Here is a 22945-nt window from a genome sequence, read left to right on the forward strand (position 1 = left end):
TTGTGTTACTAATGAGCTGGACAGAGTCCTTTATTTTACCCAGATGGAAATGTCGGTGAATGAGAAGCCTTTCCAGCACTGGCTTTGGCAGTTTTATATCCCTCAGCATTTTACAGCAAGGTGGTGGTGCTTTTGTGTTAGGAGTCTTTTGCAGGCCTGAGGTATCAAGTGTTACTCCTCTGATTAGTGTAAGTCTAGGACGTGTGGATTCTTCAACCTTTGACAACAGGCTTTATAGCTTTAGGTACCATGATTCTCAAGGCTGAGATGTTAGGATTTCCCTAGCCTTGGATATTGGCTATTTAACAGCTCTCTGGAACTATACCACCATTCAGGGCCTACAGTTTCAGAATCTCACAGCCTTCTGTACAACCTCAGAGGCTCTTTACCCTCTCTTACCTGTTGCCACTGTTGTACCTACCCTAGTCCCTGTGCCCAGCTGCTCAGCCACCTCTTGTTGCTGCTACTGCCAACACTGGGACAGCAACTCCATTTGCTGCTGTGGTTCTGTTGCTGTCCCTAAAGCCTGTGTTTCCTGAGAATGTCAAACCCATCGGTGACTCCCAGGCACTACTTCTGCAACTATACTGTCACCACAGTTACTCTTAATAGCACAATCAGGAGGTTGATGAGGTCCTGAAGTGATCTGCAGCATCAGTGTAAAAATGCAGGTGTGGCTGATGGAGAGATGACTCAGTAGTTAAGAGCATTTGCTCATGCAGAGTACCTGGGTTTAGTTCCCAGCACCCAAATGGCTTACAACTATAGTCGTATATTATTTGTGTTTTAATAAATAAAGCTTGCCTGAAGATCAGAGGGGCAAAGCAGCCACGCTAGTAAGCCATACTGGCCAGGCAGTGGTAGCACACAACCTTTAATCCCAGGACTCGGGAGACAGAAGCAAATGGATGTCTGTGAGGTCAAGGATACCCTGGGCTACACAAGGCCGACCCCCAAACAGATCCAGGTGTTGGTAGTTCACGCCTTTTATCCTGGTTGGGAGTTGCGCACCTTTAATCCCAGCACTAGGGAGGTGGAGACAGGAGTGATTATGGTTGGGTGGAGAGAGGACTATAAAGGGGAAAAGACGAAATCAGTGGAGTGTGGAGTCAAAGGGTTCATGAAGACAGGATCTTGCCCTTTTGGTCTAGAGATTTGGTAGAGGTTAAAGGTCTCTCTAGTGGTTGACAGCTTTGCTTTTCTGAACTTCAGTTTGAACTCCCACATCTGTCTCTGGGTTAGTATTATCTGTGCAACATAAAACCATATGTAATTCCAGTTCTAGGGAGCTGACACTCTTCTTCTCTGTGGACACCAGGCATGCATGTGGTTGGTATACACACATGTATGCACATGTACACATACATTTTTTAAAAATCCAATTGCATTGGCATACAATTGTAATCCCAGTGCTGGAGAGGCAGAGAGATAGTTGGAGCTCACTGTCTAGTCAACCTAGCTTAACCTGTGGGCCAATGAGAGATCTTTCCTCAAATAGCAGCTGGACAGCTCCTAAAGAGCAACATCCTCTGTCTTCCACACAAGGCATATAACACACACATCATATTTATATTCTGTAGGAATTCTTTTCAGGTACCTTAACTTGCCTGAAACTGGGATTCTTGGCTGTGCCACAAAAAAATGAATTTTGGGGACTAAGTATGATGCAGAATTGAAGTTTATTATTTTTTGGTTTGGGGTCTCATGTAGTCACAAGCAAGCTTCAGACTCACTACATTGCTGTACATGACCTTGAATCTCTGATTCTTCTGTTTCCACTTCCTCAGTGATGGGAGTATAGGTATGTGCCACACATATAACGTAGAAGGTGCTGGAGATCAAAGCCAGGGTGAACAACTGAGCCACATCTCTAGCCAAAGCTAGAATTTATCAAAGAGTTCAGATCCACAGCAACCATGTAAAAGCCAATATGGTAGCGTGTCCTTGGAGTCCCAGCACCACGGAAGTAGTCAGGAGGATCTTAAGGTCTCTGTGGCCAGTCAGTCTAGACAAGCAGTGAAGTCTGGGTTCAGTAAGAAGCCCTTTCCAAAAAAAAAGGAAAAGTGGGTAAGAAGAGAGGAAGACATTTGACATCCACCTCTGACATAGGTAAAAGTTTTAAAGACATAGATTTGAGCACAGACATTTATACTAGACACTCACCAAAAGGACAGTGCAAACCCAACTGTAGGCATGGAATGCTCAAATTAAATGACAAGTAAGTATTTTAACAACAGCCTTGCAGATGACTTCCATGCCTTCTGAAATTACTTTTTTCAGTAAATGAGGACAGTGTGGTTCTAAAGTGCATTGGATGATAAGGTACGAGGAAAACAGGTTGTGCAAGAGTTTAGGTCAGGTCTTTTACCACAAGCAAAGCTGGAAGACTTTTTTGTTCAGAAATGGAGGCCCACCTATAGTTTCAGGAGGGAACAGGCATTCAGAGATAAAGAAAGCCCAATGCCAGGGAAAGCATGCTTAGGCTTTTGGCTATCAACCAAAGAAAAACAAACAAAAAGCCGGTGTTACCTTTGTCTTAATTAGAACACAGAAAAGCAAGCAAGCTTAGCACTGCTACATGGTAGAAGGAAACTCCACAAAGAAGCACATCTTAGTTTTGTTCTTTTTAAAAATAATATGATGTTGGGATCCCCCAGGCGGCTCGCAGAGCAGCTTCTAGTCTCCAGGGTGGCAGGGCCATACGGATGGGGGAGTCAGGCGGGCGGTTACGGCGGATAAAAGGCTTACAGGACATAGTATTATTTAAAGAAAAGGGAGACATTTATTGCTTAAAGAAGAGGAAAACAGAGAGACATAGGAAAAACATAGAGAGAACAAAGACACACGTATACACCACACGACACAAGACAAACACACCAGAGAGAGAGAGATGGCGATGAAGGGGAGGTCAAAAGTGGCTGGGGTGGGCGTGGTTAGTTCTTAAAGTGTCCCAAAGTAATAACACTTAGGATATGTAAGTACAGTATTTTATTAAGGGGATAATTATCTCTCCCACCTCTTTAACGTGTCTCCAAATAAATCAGATTTCCTGGGAGTGGACTCTTGGCCAGCTTAACGGAGGATATAATAGTATGTAATGTTAAAATCTTTGGAGCAGATCGAGATGCCAAGTCTCCACCTAGAGCAGGGATATTTCATTTTGGCCAGGAGGCCTAAGGAGGTGCAGTTGTTAGCTTTTCCTTTCTCACGTCACCAGGGAAACAGGAGATAGAACGCAGAGTTAACCACGAGGGAGTCTACTCTCAATGTTTCTCAGAACCTATCTAGTTACCTAACAGAATATGGTTAGGTAACATACACCCACACCCATCTTTTCCTAGTAGTCCCTGAAGTTGTCTGGTGCCACAAATGGACAAGAGCAGGAAAATAAAACGCGCCCTGACGATACAGAGTCTGCCATCTCAAGAACAAAATGCACAAACCCCCAGGGCTGGACCCTCACTTAAATTTAGTCTAACTGGGGGCAGGGAGGCAGGTTTCCACCGTAAAGCGGCTGGCTGGATTCGAACCCAACCCGTGCCCTGGCTCCCACCACCGCGCGTCGGTGGCACCGTGGAGGAGCCTGCGTCACCCTGCGCCCTCCACGCGCGCACCAGGAAACGGCGGTCGCGCTAGTGTGACCTCAGCCCGGCCCGGCGCGCTCCCGGCGGCGTGTGACGAGCGGCGGCGGGTAAGCCGGACGGCGCCGGGTGGCCTCCGCGAGGAGCGCGGCCCGCAGCTCGGCCACCGCAGCCGGCGGCCCCAGGAAGCTTGGAGGCCGCGGCGGGGAGGGGGAAGGAGGAAGGAAACTCGGGCCGTGCGCGCGTGCGCGCGGCCTCGTCACGTGGTGCCGGAGGAACTCCCAGCAGGCCCCGCGCGGCGTGGGGCCGTTCACCCGGGCTTGTGTGAAAGTGAGATCTTTCTCTGTTTAGGTCTAAAGAAGAAAAAAAAAAAACCATGACAATCCAATGGGTGGCGGTTGCCAGCTTTCTCTATGCTGAAATAGGACTCATTTTAATCTTCTGCCTGCCCTTTATTCCTCCTCAGAGGTAGGAAACGTTCAGATCTTTTAACAGTACCAAATGTTGGATTTGGCTTCTTCAGGCAACGGCGTGTGACGCTTTCCGTAGCCTTAGAAAGTTTGGGTCTGCGGGATGGCTCAATGGGCAGAGGGCCTAGCAGCCCCGAGAGGACTTCAGTTCGATGCCCGGAAACCATGTGGTGGAGAGGGAACCACAAAGTTGTCTTCTGACGCCCACACAGCCACCCTGATGTGCCCGAAACACAGCGGGATGGAGTGGTTGGGGAGAAAAGTTAGAAAGACGGTTCATAAAAAGTACTCGTTAAACAAGGCAGGCGGTGGTGGCGCATGGCTTTAATCCCAGCACTTGGGAGGCAGAGGCAGGCTGGTCTCTGTGAGTTCCAGACCAGCCTGGTCTACAGACCTGGTTCCAGGTTCTCTATTAAACAGAGAAACCCTGCCCCACACCCAAAAGAAAATTACAGAGAAAAGTACTCCAAAAAAAGGAAACCCAGATTGCTCTCTGGTAACAGTATTAAAATGCTACCTTTTAAAGCTTGATTATACAAGTGGAATTTCCCCCAAACTTTTTTTTTTTTTAAAAAGAACTTAGTCTTTTTGGTCTTGATTACAGGTATAATAAAGCAGTGTTATGCTATTTATACCATGGACTGCCATACTGTGCTGACTTCATGTTTTCCTTTCTTTTTACTATCCTGAATTGGAGCAGTGAAATAAAGGGCTGGGTGCAGAATTGTTAATTGGGACAGTGGAATTTCTGTGTACAGACCAAAACATAGAGATGGTTCTCAGGTTTGACCTCAGGGAGAAAAGAAACAATTTCATTAATAGTCATTTTACTTCTCATTCCAGTCAAAATTAATGGGTATGTGTTAAAAATGTTGGGTATGTAAACTATCAGAGCTACATATTAGCTTTACTTACTCAGTAAAGAACTTTCTGCCTTCTTGAAAGTACTGAATGTCCAGTATACTCACAGACTTTCCCTTGTTCCTGATTAGCCATAGGTCCAGGAACTTGCTATCATGAATGGGGAAGTACATTTATAAGAATGATGTTGTAAGGTATTTTGTTACACTCCTGACATAGAAGGAAATCAGTCTTCTCCCCTTCAACTTGAAGTTATTGTTGATAGTTCTTTTCAAAATTTATTAACAATTTGTCATATCTTTAAGTAAAAATTCCACATTGTGCTTCTGAGATGTATTCACATGCCAATTACCTTCTCAGGTCTCCTTTTGATTCAATGTATCACTCATTTTAAAGTACTTACTGCAGAGTTCAACACCTTCCCAGTCCCAGGATGGTCACACTTCTTGCCTCTGCACCTTTGTTTATGCTGCTCAGTCTTGTCTAGACTGCTTACTTCCGCGTTTCATTTCCTCTGTTCAGAGCTTGACCTGGGTCATGGATAAATCATATGTATATTTCCATGTGTCAAAGTTTACATTGATATATAAAGTTTTTTTTTCCAGTTTTACATATATGTCATATCTTAGTCATTATTTTTTGAACATTTTTGGTTAAAGAAAGAAATTACTGTCAGGTAGTGGTGGCACACGCCTTTATTCCCAGCACTCTGGGAGACAGAGACAGGTAGATCTCTGTGAGTTAGAGGCTGGCTTGGTCTACAGAGCAAGTGCAAGGATAGGTTCCAAAGCTACTGAAAAACCCTGTCTTGAAAAAAAGAAAAAAAAATACTTAGAGTATACAATAGAAGCATACTATATAAAAAATAGACCTGCAGAAGCCAAATATAGTAGTAATTGCTTGTAATTGCAGCACTTAGGCTGAAGCATGGGGGTGGCAAGTTCCATACCAACATGGGCTCTGTTGAGGTGTAGTGAGACCCTGTCTCAAATAAGTATGTAGAGAATTAACTGTTGCTAGTGGTTGGATCAAAAGACATCATCATTTCTGAGACATTTCTAGGGAAAAAGAAATAGCTTCCATTAAAAATATGACATTTTGTGGGGCGACAGTGGCACACATGTTTAATCCCAGCACTTGGGAGACAGAGATGGTGAATCTTTGAGAGTTTGAGGCCAGCCTGGTCTACAGCGTGAGTTCCAGTACAAGCTCCAAAGCTACAGAGGAACCTGTCTCAAAACAAAACAACAGCAACCAAATAACATTTTAGTTTAAGAATTTCTTTTTGGACTGTTGAGATAGTTCAGTTGGAAAAGTGCTTGGCATACGAACTTGTGCACCTGAGTCTGATCCCTCGAACCTGTGGAGGAAGCCAGGGAGGGTTGCATAGATTTATGATCTCAGTGCCAGGGAGGAAAAGCAGGCAGATTTTACAGTCAGCCTCTCCTGACCAGTGAGTACCAGGGAGAGACTCTCTAAAGCAAGGTAAAAAGGCTCTTGAGGAACATCTCAGATTGACCGTACTCCACAGGCATGACTCCTGCACACAAACCCATGCCCACATTTCTTCTTGAGGTTTTGTTCATGTATGTTTACTTTAAAAGTTAATTTTACTTTAGAATATTTAAACCATCAGACAAAAGATAATCAAATGTCATAGCATTTATCATGAGCTATTCTGTCATATCAGAGAAGTAATAACTTTTAAAATTAAATTTCTCTAATTTTTGTCACACTACTATCAAAATATTATTTCACTAATTATGAAACATTTCAAAACTTGCTCCTGTTTTTTTTTTGGTTGTTCATGTTGTTATTTTTGTTTATCTGTTTTTTTACCTAATCTAATTATATTGCTTCACAGGTGGCAGAAGATTTTTTCATTTAGTGTCTGGGGTAAAATTGCAAGTTTTTGGAACAAAGCTTTCCTTGCCATTATAGTACTATTAATCGTTCTATTTTTAGGTAAGTACTAGATTCATCCTTTGAATCCAGTTCTTTTTAAATAAATTATTTGGGTTTTGATTATTTAAATTGATGATATATTAAAAGAAAAATCATTTTATATATTGATATTAAGGTAATTATGGCTATTTTGATACATATTTGGTACTATTTTATACACACAAATTTCAAATGCAGTAATTCTTAACCTCTTTTAGGTTTAAAGTTTCGATGCACTAAGTGGTCTTCTTTGTAGTTGCCATATAACAACCAATTACAGTCTTTGATATAGTACTGTCCTGGGCACACAGGATCTTGGCCTGTATGCACCAAAATAATAGAGTCACTAGGCTCTTAAAAGATTCTTGGGAAAGCATGAATCTTCACTAAATCCTGATTAAAAACAACAGCTTTGAGAGCTGCAAATTTTTTTATTACTAAATGGTTGTTAGGTAGTATTGGGCTTTTGCTTTGTGATGCTAGTGTTATAGAGCATCTTAAAGTCTGACTCAGAGGCCTGTGGTTGTAAGTCTGGTATACTGAAGCATCTCTTGCTTCTGCATGTGGTCCATGCCCATCTCCATGGACAACTCCAGAGCTTAGTATTGCAGCTGGTAAGCCCTGAAAACATCCATTGCTTATCCCTTTGTTTAAAAAAAGGAAGTTATTAACAGTTTTTACATAGGAATATGTCCTTAATCTGAGAAGATACATAGTGAAATATTTAGGGGAAGTATCAGTGAGACTTTGGATTGAAAAACATAGAGCAAATATGGTGAGATTTTCAGTTTGAATCCATATGGTAGAGTTATAGATGGGTACTGCACAGATTGAACATCCCTAACTGAAAACTCTAAATCTAAAAATTTGAATTGAAAGAATGCAAAACATTTTAGCACCAGCATGCTAGCATGGTTGGAAAATTCCACCTCTCACTCTGTGATAATTACAGGCTAAACCCAAGAACAGTAAAAACATTATCTAAAATTAATTTCAGACTTGCATGTATAAAATATGTATAAAAGGTAAATGGGTTTCATGTTTATATTTGGAAGAGTCACTCTTTGCCACCTTAGCTTTTAATATACATTGCAAAGTACGTTTTCCCTAGGAACCTCCTCACAAATCTCTTGTTATATTAAGTAGTAGGTTTGCTGGCACCAACTTGGAGCCACAAACCACTGTGTTTGGCGTTTTATGCAAAATGTTTTATGTTTATAACACCAACCTTTGAAATAGAGTTAATCCTCATTATAAAATTGAGAGCATCTATTGTAAAGGAGTATAGAATTGTTAAAAACAGGAAGGGAAGCCAGCCATGGTGGTGCACACCTTTAAGCCCAGCACTAAGGAGGCAGAAGTTGAGGCTCGTAGATAGATAGATCTCTGAGTTCCAGGATAGCTAGTGCTACATAGTGAGACCCCGTCTCAAAACATCAAAAGCAACAAACTAAGAAGGGAATTTTACCAAGTTTTGAATGAATTTGTATCACGTTTCTGTAATACTGAGACAAGTTAAGGAAGGCAGATAAGACTTATCCCAACATGCTGATGTCTTCATCTCAAATCACATTATCCCCTTACTGTTGGTCCTACTCTGTTTTCAACATACTCTAGAATTGAGAGCAAAACAGAATAAATGAACCAAATAGTACATTAAATAACATGTTGCCGAGAAAATAATTTTAAATAGCAAATATATTTTATGAAAACAAAGGATTGAAGCTTTACTCGTGAGCAATTTAAAAAATGCTTTGTGTATATTGCAGCACAGAGCAAATGAGCAAGTATGCTTAATGGCATTGGAAATACTTTTCAGTAAAAGAAATGCCATAAAAATGTAAGGTAATAAAATGAGAAAATGAGTCTTTTTTATTTATTGTGGAATGCTTTGTTGGGATTTTATTTTGAAATGATAGATTAGAGACAGTGGCTGTGAACTATTATGAAGTAAATCTAACGTAGACTGCACCCATTTTACCAGTCTATGCAAATAGGCATTTCCATGCAGTGACATAGCTCTGGTCTCAGTTAAAGTGATGGGAATACAGTAGGGTGCTGGCTCTTTAAGAGAAGTGGAATTTAATCCGTTACTAACAGCAGCTTGAATTTTATTCATTCATAAAAGTGGAAAGAGTAAGAGATAATATCTCACATTAGATCAAGATTTGACAGTGAGATGATGATAAGTAAGCCCTAGAGGAATGATTTTAAGATGATTTAGTAGTGACCCATAAATCGCCACTACTAGCCATCTTTGGGTACTAAAGAGGGACATATAGAAAGAAAGCCATATCTAAAGTCCATTATTATAGAGGTTGGTAAGTTATTCCACAACTACTTCTTGTTTAAAATATTTTTACTTAAAAATGAAAAGTAACATTCTCTCCTGTAATAGATGCTGTGAGAGAAGTAAGGAAATATTCCTCCACTCAAGTCACTGAGAAGAACTCAGCCAGCAGGCCTGGTGCCTATGAGCACACACAGATGAAGCTCTTTAGGTCCCAAAGAAACCTTTATATCTCTGGATTCTCATTATTTTTTTGGCTGTAAGTAAAAAAATTGTACAAGCACAGTTTTAACACTCATAGAATTCTTTCTGGATTTTTTTTCTACTTATACTTTAGGGTTTTTTTTCCATCTTCATAAAAGAATTCAGATGATATATTCAGATAACAAATAATAGTTGCACTGAAGAAGGCTGAGAATGGAAGACATTGCTTTCCCCAGGGAAGAGCACACCAATTAATTATCCAGTGCCAAATGTTCAGCCCTGAAAACATACATACAGGTCGCATTATACGGACTGAACAGGTTATATTTGGGAATATATGTGTATATGCACACAATAACAATAGGTTAGAAAGAAAGCAAGCCATGATTTGAAGGAGAGTAGGTAGAGCTATGGGAGAGTTTGGAGAGAGGAAAGGGCAGGGAGAAATGTTGTAAATAGAAAAGGAAAAATTACAACCTGTAGATCCACTGGTTGAAAAGGGCCTTGAATGATTTGGTTGCTGACTTTCTGAAGCCTTCTCATACCGTTTCCAGTATACTTAGTGCATTCCGTCTCTCCACTATTTATTCTGTTGTGTATTTACTGAGTTTTTCAGATGTCTTTGTCCTTCCTACTCTGAGCCATCAGGCAAGGTATTCTTCTCCTAGAACGCTCTTCTAGGAGAAGAAAGTGAAAGTGTTGTTGTTTTTCTAGTGGTTGAAGAAGAGCTTTTCTTAGGAGTCAGGAAACACAGAGATAAAGATTCTCCAAAGGGTGGAATGGGGAGGGGGCATGGGGAAAATGGACTTGGGAAGCTGAAGCCCTGGTTTTTCACTATGCAGCGGTTTCACTATATAACCCTACTAGCCTGGAGCCTGCTGTGTAGACCAGGCTAACCTTGCACTCACAGAAGTCTGCCTACCTCTGCCTCTCAAGTGCTGAGATTAAAGGCTAACCTGACTATACCTGGTCTTCTCTAACTTTTGCTTATCCTTTAGCCTCTTTCTCAAAAAAAGCCCCATGGTCACCATTTTCTCCAAAGTAGATTGGTCTTCTGTTGCAGTTCTTAGACTACATCTAAGACTTCAGCTTCTGGTGCTTTTCACAATTGTAATTAATACTGTTTATACCTCCAACTAGAAGCCCAGCGTAGTGTTATACACCTTTAATCCTAGCACTCAAGTGACAGGCAAGCAGATCTGTGTGAGTTCTAGGACATCTAAAGCTGTTATATAGAGAAACCCTGTCTCAAAAAACCAATATATATATAATCTCTAACTAGAGCTTAAACTTGACGGCAAGAGCTAAGTTCATTTTCAGATATGGCCTCAATGCCTAACATAGTAGTTCCTTAGTAAAAAGCTGCTTTAAAAAAAAAAAGAGTTGAAGAGATTAGTCATAATTTCTAACAGTGGGGGTTACCTGTAAGCATGACAATGTTCACTTTTTAGGCTTAGCCACTTTTACAAACTAACCTTTAAACTTCAAATTTTCAAACTAAGAGAGAGAGAAGAGAGATTTTCTTGCTAGGCCTACAGTACCATCTAAAATTCCATTTTCACTCCTTTAGACTAAGGGCCAGCCGAGAAAAATACCACTGTGTGCACGAGGCCCTGAGATACCACCACATCTGTGTGTTGTAAAGGTCATCATCCAGCAGAGGATGCAGAGAAAGGAGTGAGGCACAGCTTATTCTATCGCCAGGCGTAGATAATGAAAGAGAAATGTTCTGTTACATCCTCTCCACCATCGTTTCTGTAGACCGAGCAGGAGTCATTTGATAATGGCTATTTGTGTAGAAGTCAGACTTCCTGATGATTAATCTAGTTATGCATTATTCTGAACTACATTTTTTTTTCCTCAGAGTGTTGAGACGTCTGGTTACGCTTATTACTCAGCTGGCCAAAGAAATAACAAACAAAGGAGTACTTAAAACACAAGCAGAAAATACCAATAAGGCTGCCAAGAAATTCATGGAAGAGAATGAAAAACTAAAATGGGTATTTAATTTTCTTTATAAAAAGTCGTTTAAATGCTGTTGAGGTTAACAAGGAGTAATGTATTATTTTAGCATCAGAAATAGCATTTTCATAATTTATCAGCAGAAAGTGGCCCAAACTATAGCTCTTTTCTATGGAATGATTACATTTATTTATTTATAAATCTACTTAGAATTTCTGAGAAATCCTTTGTAGATGAACCTGGTCTTGAAGTAGGAGATCTGCCTGTCTCTCTCCCCCGAATGCTGGGACTAAAGGTGGGTGCTGCCACTGCCCAGCTGATTACTGTTGTTTAGAGTTGGTTGCTCCCACACTTTACCTCAATAAAAATTAATACCAGTGGTCCTGTTTCTATGATCCAGGAAGAAACATTCTTGAAGCACACATTTTTTAGTATTGTTTTGGTAATTCAGTATCTTCTTTAACAAATTCATACATGTATATAGTACCTTCTAGTTACTCTTATCCCCTGTTCCCACCTGTCCCATTCCACCTATATCAACACTCCTACCCCCTCCTGCAAGTCCTCTAAGGCCTTCTGTGGCCATGGATTTGGAACTGTCCATTGTAGCTTGGTGGGCTCACCAGTGGATACACAACTAATGATAATGACTCCCCCTCTCTCAGAATTTCTCAATAGTCAGCAGTAGTTCAGCTGGAAGGAGTAGGTTCCCGTGATCATCCATAGCTGTCTGTTGATAATGAAAGTAACCACAGCTGCTGTGAGTTCCAGATTACACTGGCTGTGTCAGACCCAGAATATGGCCATCCTTGGAGTACACTTTAAAGTTCTCTATTACCATTATCAATTTTACTTCATAATTTGAATTAAATATTTATAATTCTCTGTACATTTCTCATTTGGTTAAAGTATGATTTGTTGTATACAAAGTAGTGAGAGCTTATTGAGACATCATTGACGATTTCTCATAATTTTTAAAGTCTTTTTGCAAATCTTTTGCTGCTTCTATCTTCTGACATGTACTTCCTGAGTATCAGGGCCCTACTGACAAAAAATAAAAAAATGAACACAAAATTAATTTGAATTTTAAAATCTGATGATCTCAGGGATTCAGTGTTTCAGTTCATACAAATTCCATAAGTTTTACTGGATCCAATTCTTAGAAGAAAGAGTCACTGGAACTACTAATAAATGAAACACATTTTTTTTAGAAAAGTTTTTTTTAGAATCATACATTAAGATTATTTCTCAAAGCTGGGCATAGTGGTGTACACCTTTAATCCCAGCACTCAGGAAACAGAGGCAGGTGGATCTCTGTGTGTTCAAGGCCAGCCTGGTCTACAAAGTGAGTTCTAGGACAGGTAGAGCTACATAGAGAATCTGTCTTGAAACAAAACAAGACAAAAACAAAAAAAATAAAATATAGTCTTTACATTATACCAAGTTAATGAGTTATGCAGCATTAGAGTGAAAATCCTAAACTTGGATCTTGAAGCTCAGTCTTTATTTAAAAAAAGAAAAGGACCTGTCTTCCAGGCAGTTATCATGTGGCCAATAAGAACAATTCTTTGACTTTGTAAATTACCCACTCAAAACTTCTATTTACTTCTTATGATATTTGCCTCACTTATATGTTAACAAAAAAGGTAGGAGAAGAACTCTTATAATAGAAAGAATTTTAAAAATGCCTCTTTATGAATAGATTATTAGCATCTTTTATGGAAACAGCTTGTTAAAAAGTTTGCACTTTAATGTGTTTTGTTCTTATTTTTAAGAATTTAGTATCATATATGCATGATGTGTGGAGAGGTTATGCATGCCACAGCACATGTGTAGACTTCCAAGGACCACTTTGGGAATTGGTTCTCCCCTTGTGTCTTCCTTCACATGAGTTACAGGGTTGTCACTAGGCTCACACAGCCATGTGCTTTACCCACTGAGCCATCTCACCCAGCCTTGGTTCTTTGTTGGAAAAGCATCGATCCATTGATGTCTTCTGTACTTCCTCTTACAGTAATACTGTTCCACAGAAATAAAGGTGTTGGTGTGATCTGTATTAAAAAGCTACTAATAAGTACTCGCAGGGGAGATGTTTGTTTCAGCAACACAGTCAGTTTCATTTTGTACTTTAATGTTTGCTTGACTTTATACTTTTTGATCTCGTTTCATAATGATAAAGTCAAAACCTTGTATATGTTGATTAAATTCAAAAACCCCAGCTTTGTATTTATGGGAAGGCTTTCATCTATCTCTGTTGCTTTGAAATTATGCATATCATCTTAGACTAGTGAATTATAACTGTTGTTGAGCACACAGCCTTTTACTTGTTTTCTCTTAGTCCTGAACTATAAGCAGACAATATTTTTACAAAGGTTTTGATAACATAGCTTTCCACATATATAACATAACCAATGTCCTTCAGAGTGTCGCTTCCTTGACAGATCTTTGGAACTCTTCAGTCATTCATGGTAGGAAATTTATTACCTTTTTGCTGGTTCCTGGGCCTCTCACAATTTCATCTCTTTTTTCTGGTTCCCTGCTTGCTGTATAGTTCTGACTCAGTCATTTTTCCTAGATTATCAGGTATGCTATATGAAAGCTAGTTTATAGTGAGAAGGAAATTTGTGAACTGGATAATTTCTGCCAGTCCTCAGAGTATAACTAATAGGCTGATAAAGTGATCAATGAAAGCCATAGGTAAGGATATAAAAAATGCTTTTATTTCATAATATTTCCTCTGGGCTTTGAAATGTTAATGAAAGAATGATAAAATTGCTTTTTAAAAAAGCTCTTTATTCTGTATATGAAGAATATTACCAAGCAGAAACTACACAATCCTGCAATGCCAAGACTTTCAATTGGTGCTAACTTCAGCACTATAGTATTTGGAGTGTGACCTAGGGCAACTCCCCTCACAGGTTGTGAATTTCACGGTCCTGTGGCTATAAATAATAGTTAATGCTATGCCAAATGTTACTTTAGGTGATTCACAGTAAGATATTAACTCTTAATTTTTTTGAACAATCGCATGAGGTTTGTATTGTCTGGATTTTATAGCTGAGAAACCAGGGAGAGAAAAGGTAATAGTACAAATAAATGATACAGTACAGGAAGTTTGAGACCATGCAGCCTGACTTTAGTACCCACATCTACAAACACATAATTTGTCTCCTCAACTCCTGTATTGTTCTATAAAGATGATCCCTGTTTGGTGCCCAAGGCCCATTCCCCTTCTAATAATTCAGTTGAAGGAATGAAAGTTAACTTTTGTTTGTTTTTCAAGGCAGATTCCCTTTAAGTAGGCAAAACTGGTCTTGAAATCACAGTATTCAGTATGGAGAGATGGCTCAGAGGTTAAGAGCATTTGCTGCTCTTCCACAGGACTCTGGATTCAGTTCCCAGCACCTACACAGTGGCTCACAACCATCTGTAACTCTAGTTCTAGGGGATTTGATGCACTCTACTGGGCACCAGGCACCTGTGGTACAGACATGTACATGCAGGTAACACACCATACTCTTAAAAATAAATACAACTTAAAGAAAAAGAAAGATCTCAATCCTCTGACCTCAGCTTGTCACCTAAATACTGGTGATTCAGATATGTGCTTCCATGCCTTGCTATCAGTTAATTTTAACTGGACTGCTTTAAAATGGAGGATGAAGCTTGACTCCTCACTGACCTTCACTCCCACCAGCTTCTGGGATGGACGAGAGCAGGTGAGCTAGTGAAGACTTGGTCCTCCTCTAGCTGGGGCTCTCGATCTCTTGGTCTTTCTCCAACATGAAATTAGGGATAATAAATGGAAGCAATTGTACAGGTGCAGTAATGAAAGATTATTTACAAGCCTGCCAGAAATCCAGCTTTTCCAAGCCGACGGCATAAATATTTCAAGCAGTCACTAAACATTCCTGCAGTTCAGTGGTTCCTTTCCAATTGCGGTAATCACCCCCAGAGCAGTAATCCTCTACAGTGAGCTTTAAGTTTTTAATCTGTTCTGACTTTACAAATGTAACTCTTCTTTCTCTAGGCTAAAATTGTTTTGAACTTGAAGTAAGCAACAAATTAAGAGACTGAGAGAAATTTTATCCTGCTTTTTGATTCTGAAGGGTCTGATGCTCTCTGTTTCAGAGTGTGCTCGGAGCCACTGGTCTCTAACCCTCCCCTGATCCTCCTACTCCTGTCCTACTCCAGCGTGGTAATCCATGTTTGTTCTTTCTCCTCCTGTGTGCTCCTGCTTGTCCTTTCCACTGGGTGAAAGTTGGCAAAGAGAGTAGTCCGTGCTTCCTTACATTTTATCTTACAGTGTCTTTCATGCTGAAATGTTTGCATCCACTCATTGCTCACTAGATTTGTGAATTTGTGTGTTAAATGTATGCCTCTGGTGTAGAAATTATTAAATTACCGTGTTTTTCTAACCACGGAAGCCATCAGAATTAAGCTGCTGTCCTCTGTTTCATCTACTGGCCCATGCCTGTGGATGTATAGATTTATTTTCTGTTTATTTTTGTTGTGTGTGTGTTGAGGAGAGGGATACTAGTCCACGAGCATAGAGGCCAGAGGTCAACCTCAGATGTCATTCTTCAGGTACTGTTCACTTTGTTTTTTGAGACAAGTCTCTGATTGGCCTGGAAATTCCTGGAGTAGACTAGGCTCATTGGCTTAGAAGTCTCAGGTGTAGTAGGCAGACTTCACCATGCCTGGTTTTATAATGTGTGCTCTGGGGATCAAACTCTGTGTGGTCACCACTTTATTGACTGAGCTATATCAGTTTTATTTTTAAAATAGTTGTAAAATATAATTTATCTTCCTTTGTAACCTAAATATGTTTCTTTTAATCTGCTTCTAGTTTATAGTAACAGTGATGATTTCTATGTATTCAAGTTCAGGAAATTTTCATCTATAATGTTTACTGTCAGTTATTTTACTTTCCAGATCTTCATTATTTTACCTAGAAAAGACAAGCTACAAACATTGTTATACCCAGAATTGATTTTGAAATATAAAGAGCAATTTAAATGATCAACTAAATTAAAAATTAATTTGGTAAGGCTTAATGAAAACCAGAAGTTTCCTACCCTAGACATCACCCTGCTGTTTTCCATTTACCCGTCTTCATCCTGTGAGAGTATAAATTATACTCCTACATACTTCTGTACGTAGAATAGTCTTGAGTAGGCAGACAGTACAATTATATAGTATGATGATTTGTATAACTAATATCAAATCCAGAACTGATTTTTTTGCATTAAATGTATATCACATCCTTAACTGAGAAAGACAGTCACATTGAATTAATTTTGAAAGCATAATTATAGCCTAATCAAAAATACTTGCTTTCATTTCAGAACCATCATTCATAATATTAATAAATAATTTTTAAGAATATTTTAAATTATATGTTTATGCACGTCTCTATGTCTGTGTGTGGGTATATGCATGTAAGTGTAGTTGCCCACAGAAGTTAGAGGCATTGGATTCACATGGAGCTAGGTCTATAGTGTTGTTTATCAGGATTTTTCTATTAGGGCCTCCAACCAACTCCCAAATCATGACACGGAGAACTTATTATTAGTTTTGAATGCTTCGCCGAGCTTAAGCTTGTTTCCAGGTAGCTCTTTTAACTTAACCTGTTTCTCTTTATCTGCCTTTGCCTTGGGACTAGGGGTTTCTTTCTGTATGTCTTATTTTCACTGCTTCTCATTGCCTGGCTGGCCCCAGGCAACTCTCTTGTTTTCTCCTCTGTCTTTAGTTTCTCTTCTCTCTTGAGTCTAGATTTCTCCTCCCACTTATTCTTTCTGCCCACCAGCCCTGCCTCTGCTTTCTCTGCCTAGCTATTGACCATTCGTCTCTTTGTTAGACCTATCAGGTGCCTTAGGCAGGCAAAGTGAAAGAGATGCAGCACATCTTTACATAATTAAATACACATCCTTAAATCATCACACAAAAGCAATATAAATGAATGTAACACGTCTTTGTCTAGTTAAAATAATGTTCCACAACAGGTTGTGAGTTGTCTGACATGGATGCTGGGAACAAACTCAGATTCTCTGGAAAAATAGTATGTCCTCTTAACAACTGAGCTATCTCTCCAGCTCCCCAAAATCAATTTTGTGTGTTTGCTTGCTCTCAGGTTTCTATTAGCAAAAGCACTTTATAAAAAAAATTGAATGCTTCAAAAGACAAATTAGTAAAGACTGATAATTTTAATTTATTCAAAAAATATCCAACTGTTGCAATCTAAGCTTATTACTTCCTATAACTCTTTTATGGTAGGTACTAAAAAACCATGGCAAGGATGGAGATCAAATTTTGGACACTGAAAATAAAAAACTAGTAGAAGACCAGGAAAAATTGAAAATTGAATTGAAGAAGACTTCAGATGGTAATTTTGTGTGTGTGTGTGAAAAAGGGAAGAACTAGCCGATGTTTTATGCTGTCACATATGCCTTACTGTTTTACCTTAAACAAAACCAATGACCAAATGCCCTCTGGCCAAGCACTGATAATGACCTATTTATAAATTTCTGTTCAAATATGAGATTAAAACATTGTGCCAAGAGAAACATGTTCTGTTGTGCAGGAAAACATGTAGGTGTTTCAGATCTGTTTTGTAAATACAAATGTCCTTATCTCAGCAAAGAGCTGTGGGCTTGAAAACTTTCTTGTAAGCATATTTTTGCAAAATGAGTCATATTTCTTGTCATCGTGTATTACTTCTTTTATAGAAGTAATCACAAGGACACAGCCTTGGTAGAATAATACATATTTTATCTTAAGCCCTAATATTTCCAACACACTTAATTTAAATTTTTAAAAAGTTTTTGAAAAAGACAGAAAGTAAGCATCAATCTGGGTTATCAGCTGAGAAATTGAGGAGTTGTGCCAAAGTACATTGCATTGTGGGTTCCAAGTGGGGCATCCTAAATCCAAGTCCATGAAGGCAACTGTTTCTGCACTTAAAGGGTTCTGATTGTTCTCAGTACTTACTTGCTACATAATACAGGAAAGTATATACTTTAAATCCATTGTCATTCTAAAACACTCTTTGAGTGTTTATAACTTGATCCTTGACAATGTGTTTGCATGTGGTGACAGATTGGCCAAACACTAGAAAACCTATTAGGTATTCATGGTTAAGATTGTTAGGTTAAAATGATGATGAATGCCTAGGTCGTCTAATTTCAGAAGGTAAATAGGATTCATGTCTAAATCAAAGGCCTACTTGAAATCATTATTTGTTTAAGTTTAAGCGTAATAGAAGTTCTCTGAAATATAACTTGCTATTATTAAATATCTGTTTGCATTATTTGAATAGGATTTATTTCATGAAGGTATTTTTGAATTTTAAATGAAATTCCAAAGATAAAAGCTAATTCTATAAACAAAGACCCAGATTAGGACATGCAATGAAGAATTCTTTAATCCTTTTTCTATTTCTTTCTTATTTATTTTTTTTTGTGTGTATGGGTGTTTTGCCTCCATGTATGTCTGTACACCACGTTTGCCTGGTGCCCTCAGAGGTGAGAAGAAAGGGTGTTAGATCCTCTGGAAATGGAGTTACATACAGTTGTGAGCTGAACCCAGGTCCTCTGGAAAAGTAGCAAGTGCTCTTAACCGCTGAGACCTTTCATCAACCTCTTCAATTTCTTATTTAAATTTAAATGGTAATTTAAAACATCAAACAAAGATAGTTTAGAATGAGTACTTTAAAAATTCAAGTACCCTTCTAAACAAGGTTGCTTGATATAGCCACAAACTCAGACATTCTGTTATATTTTGTATTGTTATATTTACTGTGATTCTAAAAGATTTAGACATAGTCAAGAAATTTTAACATTTATATACAAGTTAATTTAGTAGTCCTCTATTCTCTGCATTGGTGATTTTATCTTTTTTATTTAATTTATAAAATGTTGGTGTTAATTCTTTTAGAGAATGTAAGGATTTCACAAATACATTGAATTAGTAAAATTAAAGATACAAAATCTCTTTTTATCTGGCAAGGATCTCTTATGTTGTGAGTAGGTAACTTAAAAATTTTTTTGCTTTTAGTAATTTTTTATCTTAGATCATAATAGTTAGTGTTTGCCTAACATTCACAAAACACTGTATTCACTCCATAACACCATAAACCATAAACCAGCCATGGTGGCTCACCCAGAACTCAGATATAAAAGAGATCAGAAGTTCAAGGTCATCTTAGCCTACAGAATAGGTTTCAGATCAGCCTTGGTAGCATCTTTAAAAATAGAATTTCAGTCCATAAAGTGCTTGTCAAGCAAGGAGGACCTGAAGCTGGGCATGGTGGGGCACGTTTTAAATCCCAGCACTTGGGAGGTAGAGGCAGGCAGATCTCTGTGAGTTTGGGGCTAGCCTGGTCTACAGAGTGAGTTCCAGGATAGACAGAACTACATAGTGAGTTTCGGTCTTAAAAAGAAGCAAAAGACCTGAGTTCAATCCCCAGCAGCCATGTAAAAGCCAGGATCGTGACAATTAACTATAGTTGCAGCTCCAGGAAAGCAAAGACAGGGGTGAAGAGAACATATCCAGTGTTGACATCTCGGCTTCCATGTGTGCTCTTCTCTCTCCATCCCTCCCTTTTCCTTCTTCCCCCATATTAAATAAAAATAAATAAATGTAATAATATTTTCCAAAGGCAAGAATAGATGGCATACTTGCTCCTCTCCAGTCAATTTAATGTTCTCTTCTTTGCCTTTCAAAATTTACAATTCTGAGATATTTTGAACTTTAACTTCTTGATCCTGATAAAACCAAGCTCAACATTACTTCAGTGTGTATTTAACAGAAAACTTGGGAGTTTCGGGAAAATGAATTCTTTAATAATGTAGGCATTGTGTTTATAATCTGATAAGAAGATCTGCCAGTCCTGCTTCTGTTTGAAATGTAGACTGACTACTTTCAAAGGGAGACAGGGCTGAAGTCAAAGCAGACTTAACCTGTTTGAGTGTGTCCTGTTCGGTTCCTTCAAGAGGTGCAATATTTTATGAACACATTCCATTTACCCGGAGTACTTTTTTATGCAACATTCTTAATGACCTTGAGAAATTCAAAAATTCTGTTTCCAGAGATGTTTCTTTCCCTGTTTTCTTGACTTATACCAGACAAATTCGTGCAAGCAAGACTAAGAAATTATATCAGTCGATAGAAAACATTTTCTATGATTTTAACAGCACAGTGCTTGATACACACATTCATCATATGCTCATTTATTTCTGCAAATTGAAGATATTAAGATTGACATTGCTTAAAGAATTTTCAGAATGATGTTTTAGATTTGAAACCCAAGTAAAAGCAATGTTATTTTTATTTTATAGTATGTTTTCCAAAGGAATTTCATTATCTTTTGTGCTTCTGTGATCCACCCTAAGGATTTTCTCTAAATTTTATTAGTGAAAATAAAGTATTAAATATAAATGTTTACTTAAACAATTATTATCACCAACTTGGGAAGGTGGCTGTCTGTAGGTCATTATTGAGAACCTCTGCCAGGAGCTGAAGAGATGGCTCAGCAGTTAAGAGCTGTTGTTGCTCTTCCAAAGGACCAGAGTTTGATTCCCAGTACCCACATGGTTATTGTCGGAGGCTGCTCGTTCATTCCCAGCCACTCAGACCCAAAATAATTACATAGAAACTATATTATTTAAAACACTACTTGGCCAATAGCAGTGTATTGCTAGCTAGTTCTTAAATCTTAAATTAACCCATTTTTATTATTTTATATTTTGCCACAAGACTCGTGGTTTACCGGTAAAGTTCTCGGGCATCTCTGTTCTTTGGCAGCGGCTACATGGTATCTCACTGAATCTGCCTTCTTTCCTCCTCTATCTGCTTGGAATTCCCACCTTTTCTATTTTGTTAAGCCACTGGCCAAAACAGCATTATTCATTAACCAATAAAAGCAACACATATATACAGAAGAACTTCCCATACCACATGGTGGCTCACAATTGTGTGTAATTCGAGTTCCAAGGGATCCAATGCCCTTTTCTAACATCTGCATGCTTCTGCTTGTTTATATACCATACACACACACACACACACACACACACACACACACACACATAGCATATAGACATACACTCTGGCACACACATAAAATAAATATTCTAGTAGTAAACATTCCACTCAATTTTTAATCCCTGGCTCAGATTTTGACAAGTTAGTAAGCTATTTTTGTGTTTCTGTATGGTACTATATTAAAGATCAGAAGAAAGCATATATTACCCCCCCCCCCCCCCCCCCGAGCACCTAATTTATACTCCAGACTACCTAGTCAGGTGCAAGGTTCTAGTCTGTCACTTTAATAATCCACTTCACAATAAGTCTGATATCCCAGTGTGAGTAATTGGGAAAGGGCATTGTCATGAAAAATCAGATACTAAGCATTAAAGAATTTATAAAGATTTTATAAAATTTATATAGAACTTTCACAGTAAAAATAGAACTATGTTGTAGAAAACCTGCTATTCAAAAGATTGACGTAAAGACCTTTCCAGGATAATAAATAGTACATGTGCCTACAATCTTCCCCAGTGTTTCTTCTTACAGCTAGAGGAAATGTGCACCACCCAAATATTGACTATATCTAGGCAGTGGTAAAAGTAAGTGGGACTTAACTAGGGATGGAGCTGCTTGTAACAATACCTGTTCCTCATCCCTTTAAGAACAGGATTACATCTGTAACATGTGATATTTAAAAAGAAAGTGTTAGGGTTGCCAACCTTAGAACAAAGGTTATCTAGAAGTATATGTCTCCTTAAAAAGGAATTTGAGAGAAAGAATAGTTGCCTGTAATCTCAGTATTATAGGTGTGGAGACAGAGGAATCAGAAGTTAAAAGTTGTCCTTGGCTACACAGAGAGTTCAGTCAGCCTAGGCTACTGGAGACTGTTTTAGAAACAAGAAGGACTGAAGCACGTTCCTTAATCTGTTGTCCCTTCTTTATTCTTCTCTTTCTTTATTTTTCCTTAATCATAAAATTTTAAAGAATTTTTTTCAAAACATACTCTGCAAATCATTTAACACGAAGCATATCAACACTTTAAAAATACACCTATTCCTGGGTGGTAGTGGCACAATGCTTTTAGTCCCAGCACTTGGGAGGCAGGAGGATTTCTGAACTAGAGGTCAGGCTTTTCTTGATAGAAATTCCAGGACAGCCAGGACACACGCACACACACTAGGCATGGTGACACTCACCTGAAATCCCAGCACTTTAGTGGGTGAGGAAAAGAATTAGGAGTTTGAGGCAGCCTAGGCATAGGAAGATCCTGTTTCAAAAAGAAAAAACCATACCTGTTAAGGGAAAAGCAAATGTTTAATGAATTTTCTAATAAAGCATGTATAAATAGAGCTCCTAAGTGTAAAGAACTATTTACCTAAGTACTAGCAGCATGTAATAGAAATTTTAATTTTGGTAAGGTTGCCATTTTTACTATGTTGATTCTACCTATCCAAGAGCATGGAAGATCTTTCCATTCACTGATAACTTCTACAATTTCTTTTTTCAAAGACATAAAGTTCTTGTCATACAGATCTTTCACTTGTTTGGTTAGAGTTACCCCAAGATATTTTATGCTGTTTGTGGCTGTTGTGAAGGATAATATTTCT

The 22945-nt window shown here is 38.6% G+C and overlaps 1 protein-coding gene, 1 long non-coding RNA gene and 1 other non-coding gene across 3 annotated transcripts in view; 2 read left to right on the forward strand and 1 right to left on the reverse strand.

The window, feature by feature from the left end:
• LOC125387938 (tRNA-dihydrouridine(20a/20b) synthase [NAD(P)+]-like) overlaps positions 1–22945 on the forward strand; it is a 54525-nt gene that overhangs the window by 14531 nt on the left and 17049 nt on the right. The window contains exons 7-11 of the mRNA XM_085697763.2: positions 3944–4049; positions 6777–6877; positions 9255–9405; positions 11215–11350; positions 17589–17697. Coding sequence (XP_085553889.1) covers positions 3944–4049; positions 6777–6877; positions 9255–9405; positions 11215–11350; positions 17589–17697 — 603 coding nt within the window. The remainder of the gene's footprint in view (positions 1–3943; positions 4050–6776; positions 6878–9254; positions 9406–11214; positions 11351–17588; positions 17698–22945) is intronic.
• Positions 1661–3603, reverse strand: LOC125387982 (uncharacterized). The gene is made up of 2 exons (XR_007228060.2): positions 3017–3603; positions 1661–2042 (listed from the first exon to the last, which is right to left on the reverse strand). It is a non-coding gene; the product is annotated as an uncharacterized LOC125387982 (long non-coding RNA).
• Positions 21965–22099, forward strand: LOC125388120 (small nucleolar RNA U109). The gene has a single exon (XR_007228132.1). It is a non-coding gene; the product is annotated as a small nucleolar RNA U109 (small nucleolar RNA).

The sequence above is a fragment of the Myodes glareolus genome, chromosome 11 (genome assembly GCF_982192425.1).
Source record: "Myodes glareolus chromosome 11, mMyoGla1.1, whole genome shotgun sequence".
Taxonomy (NCBI): Eukaryota; Metazoa; Chordata; class Mammalia; order Rodentia; family Cricetidae; genus Myodes; species Myodes glareolus.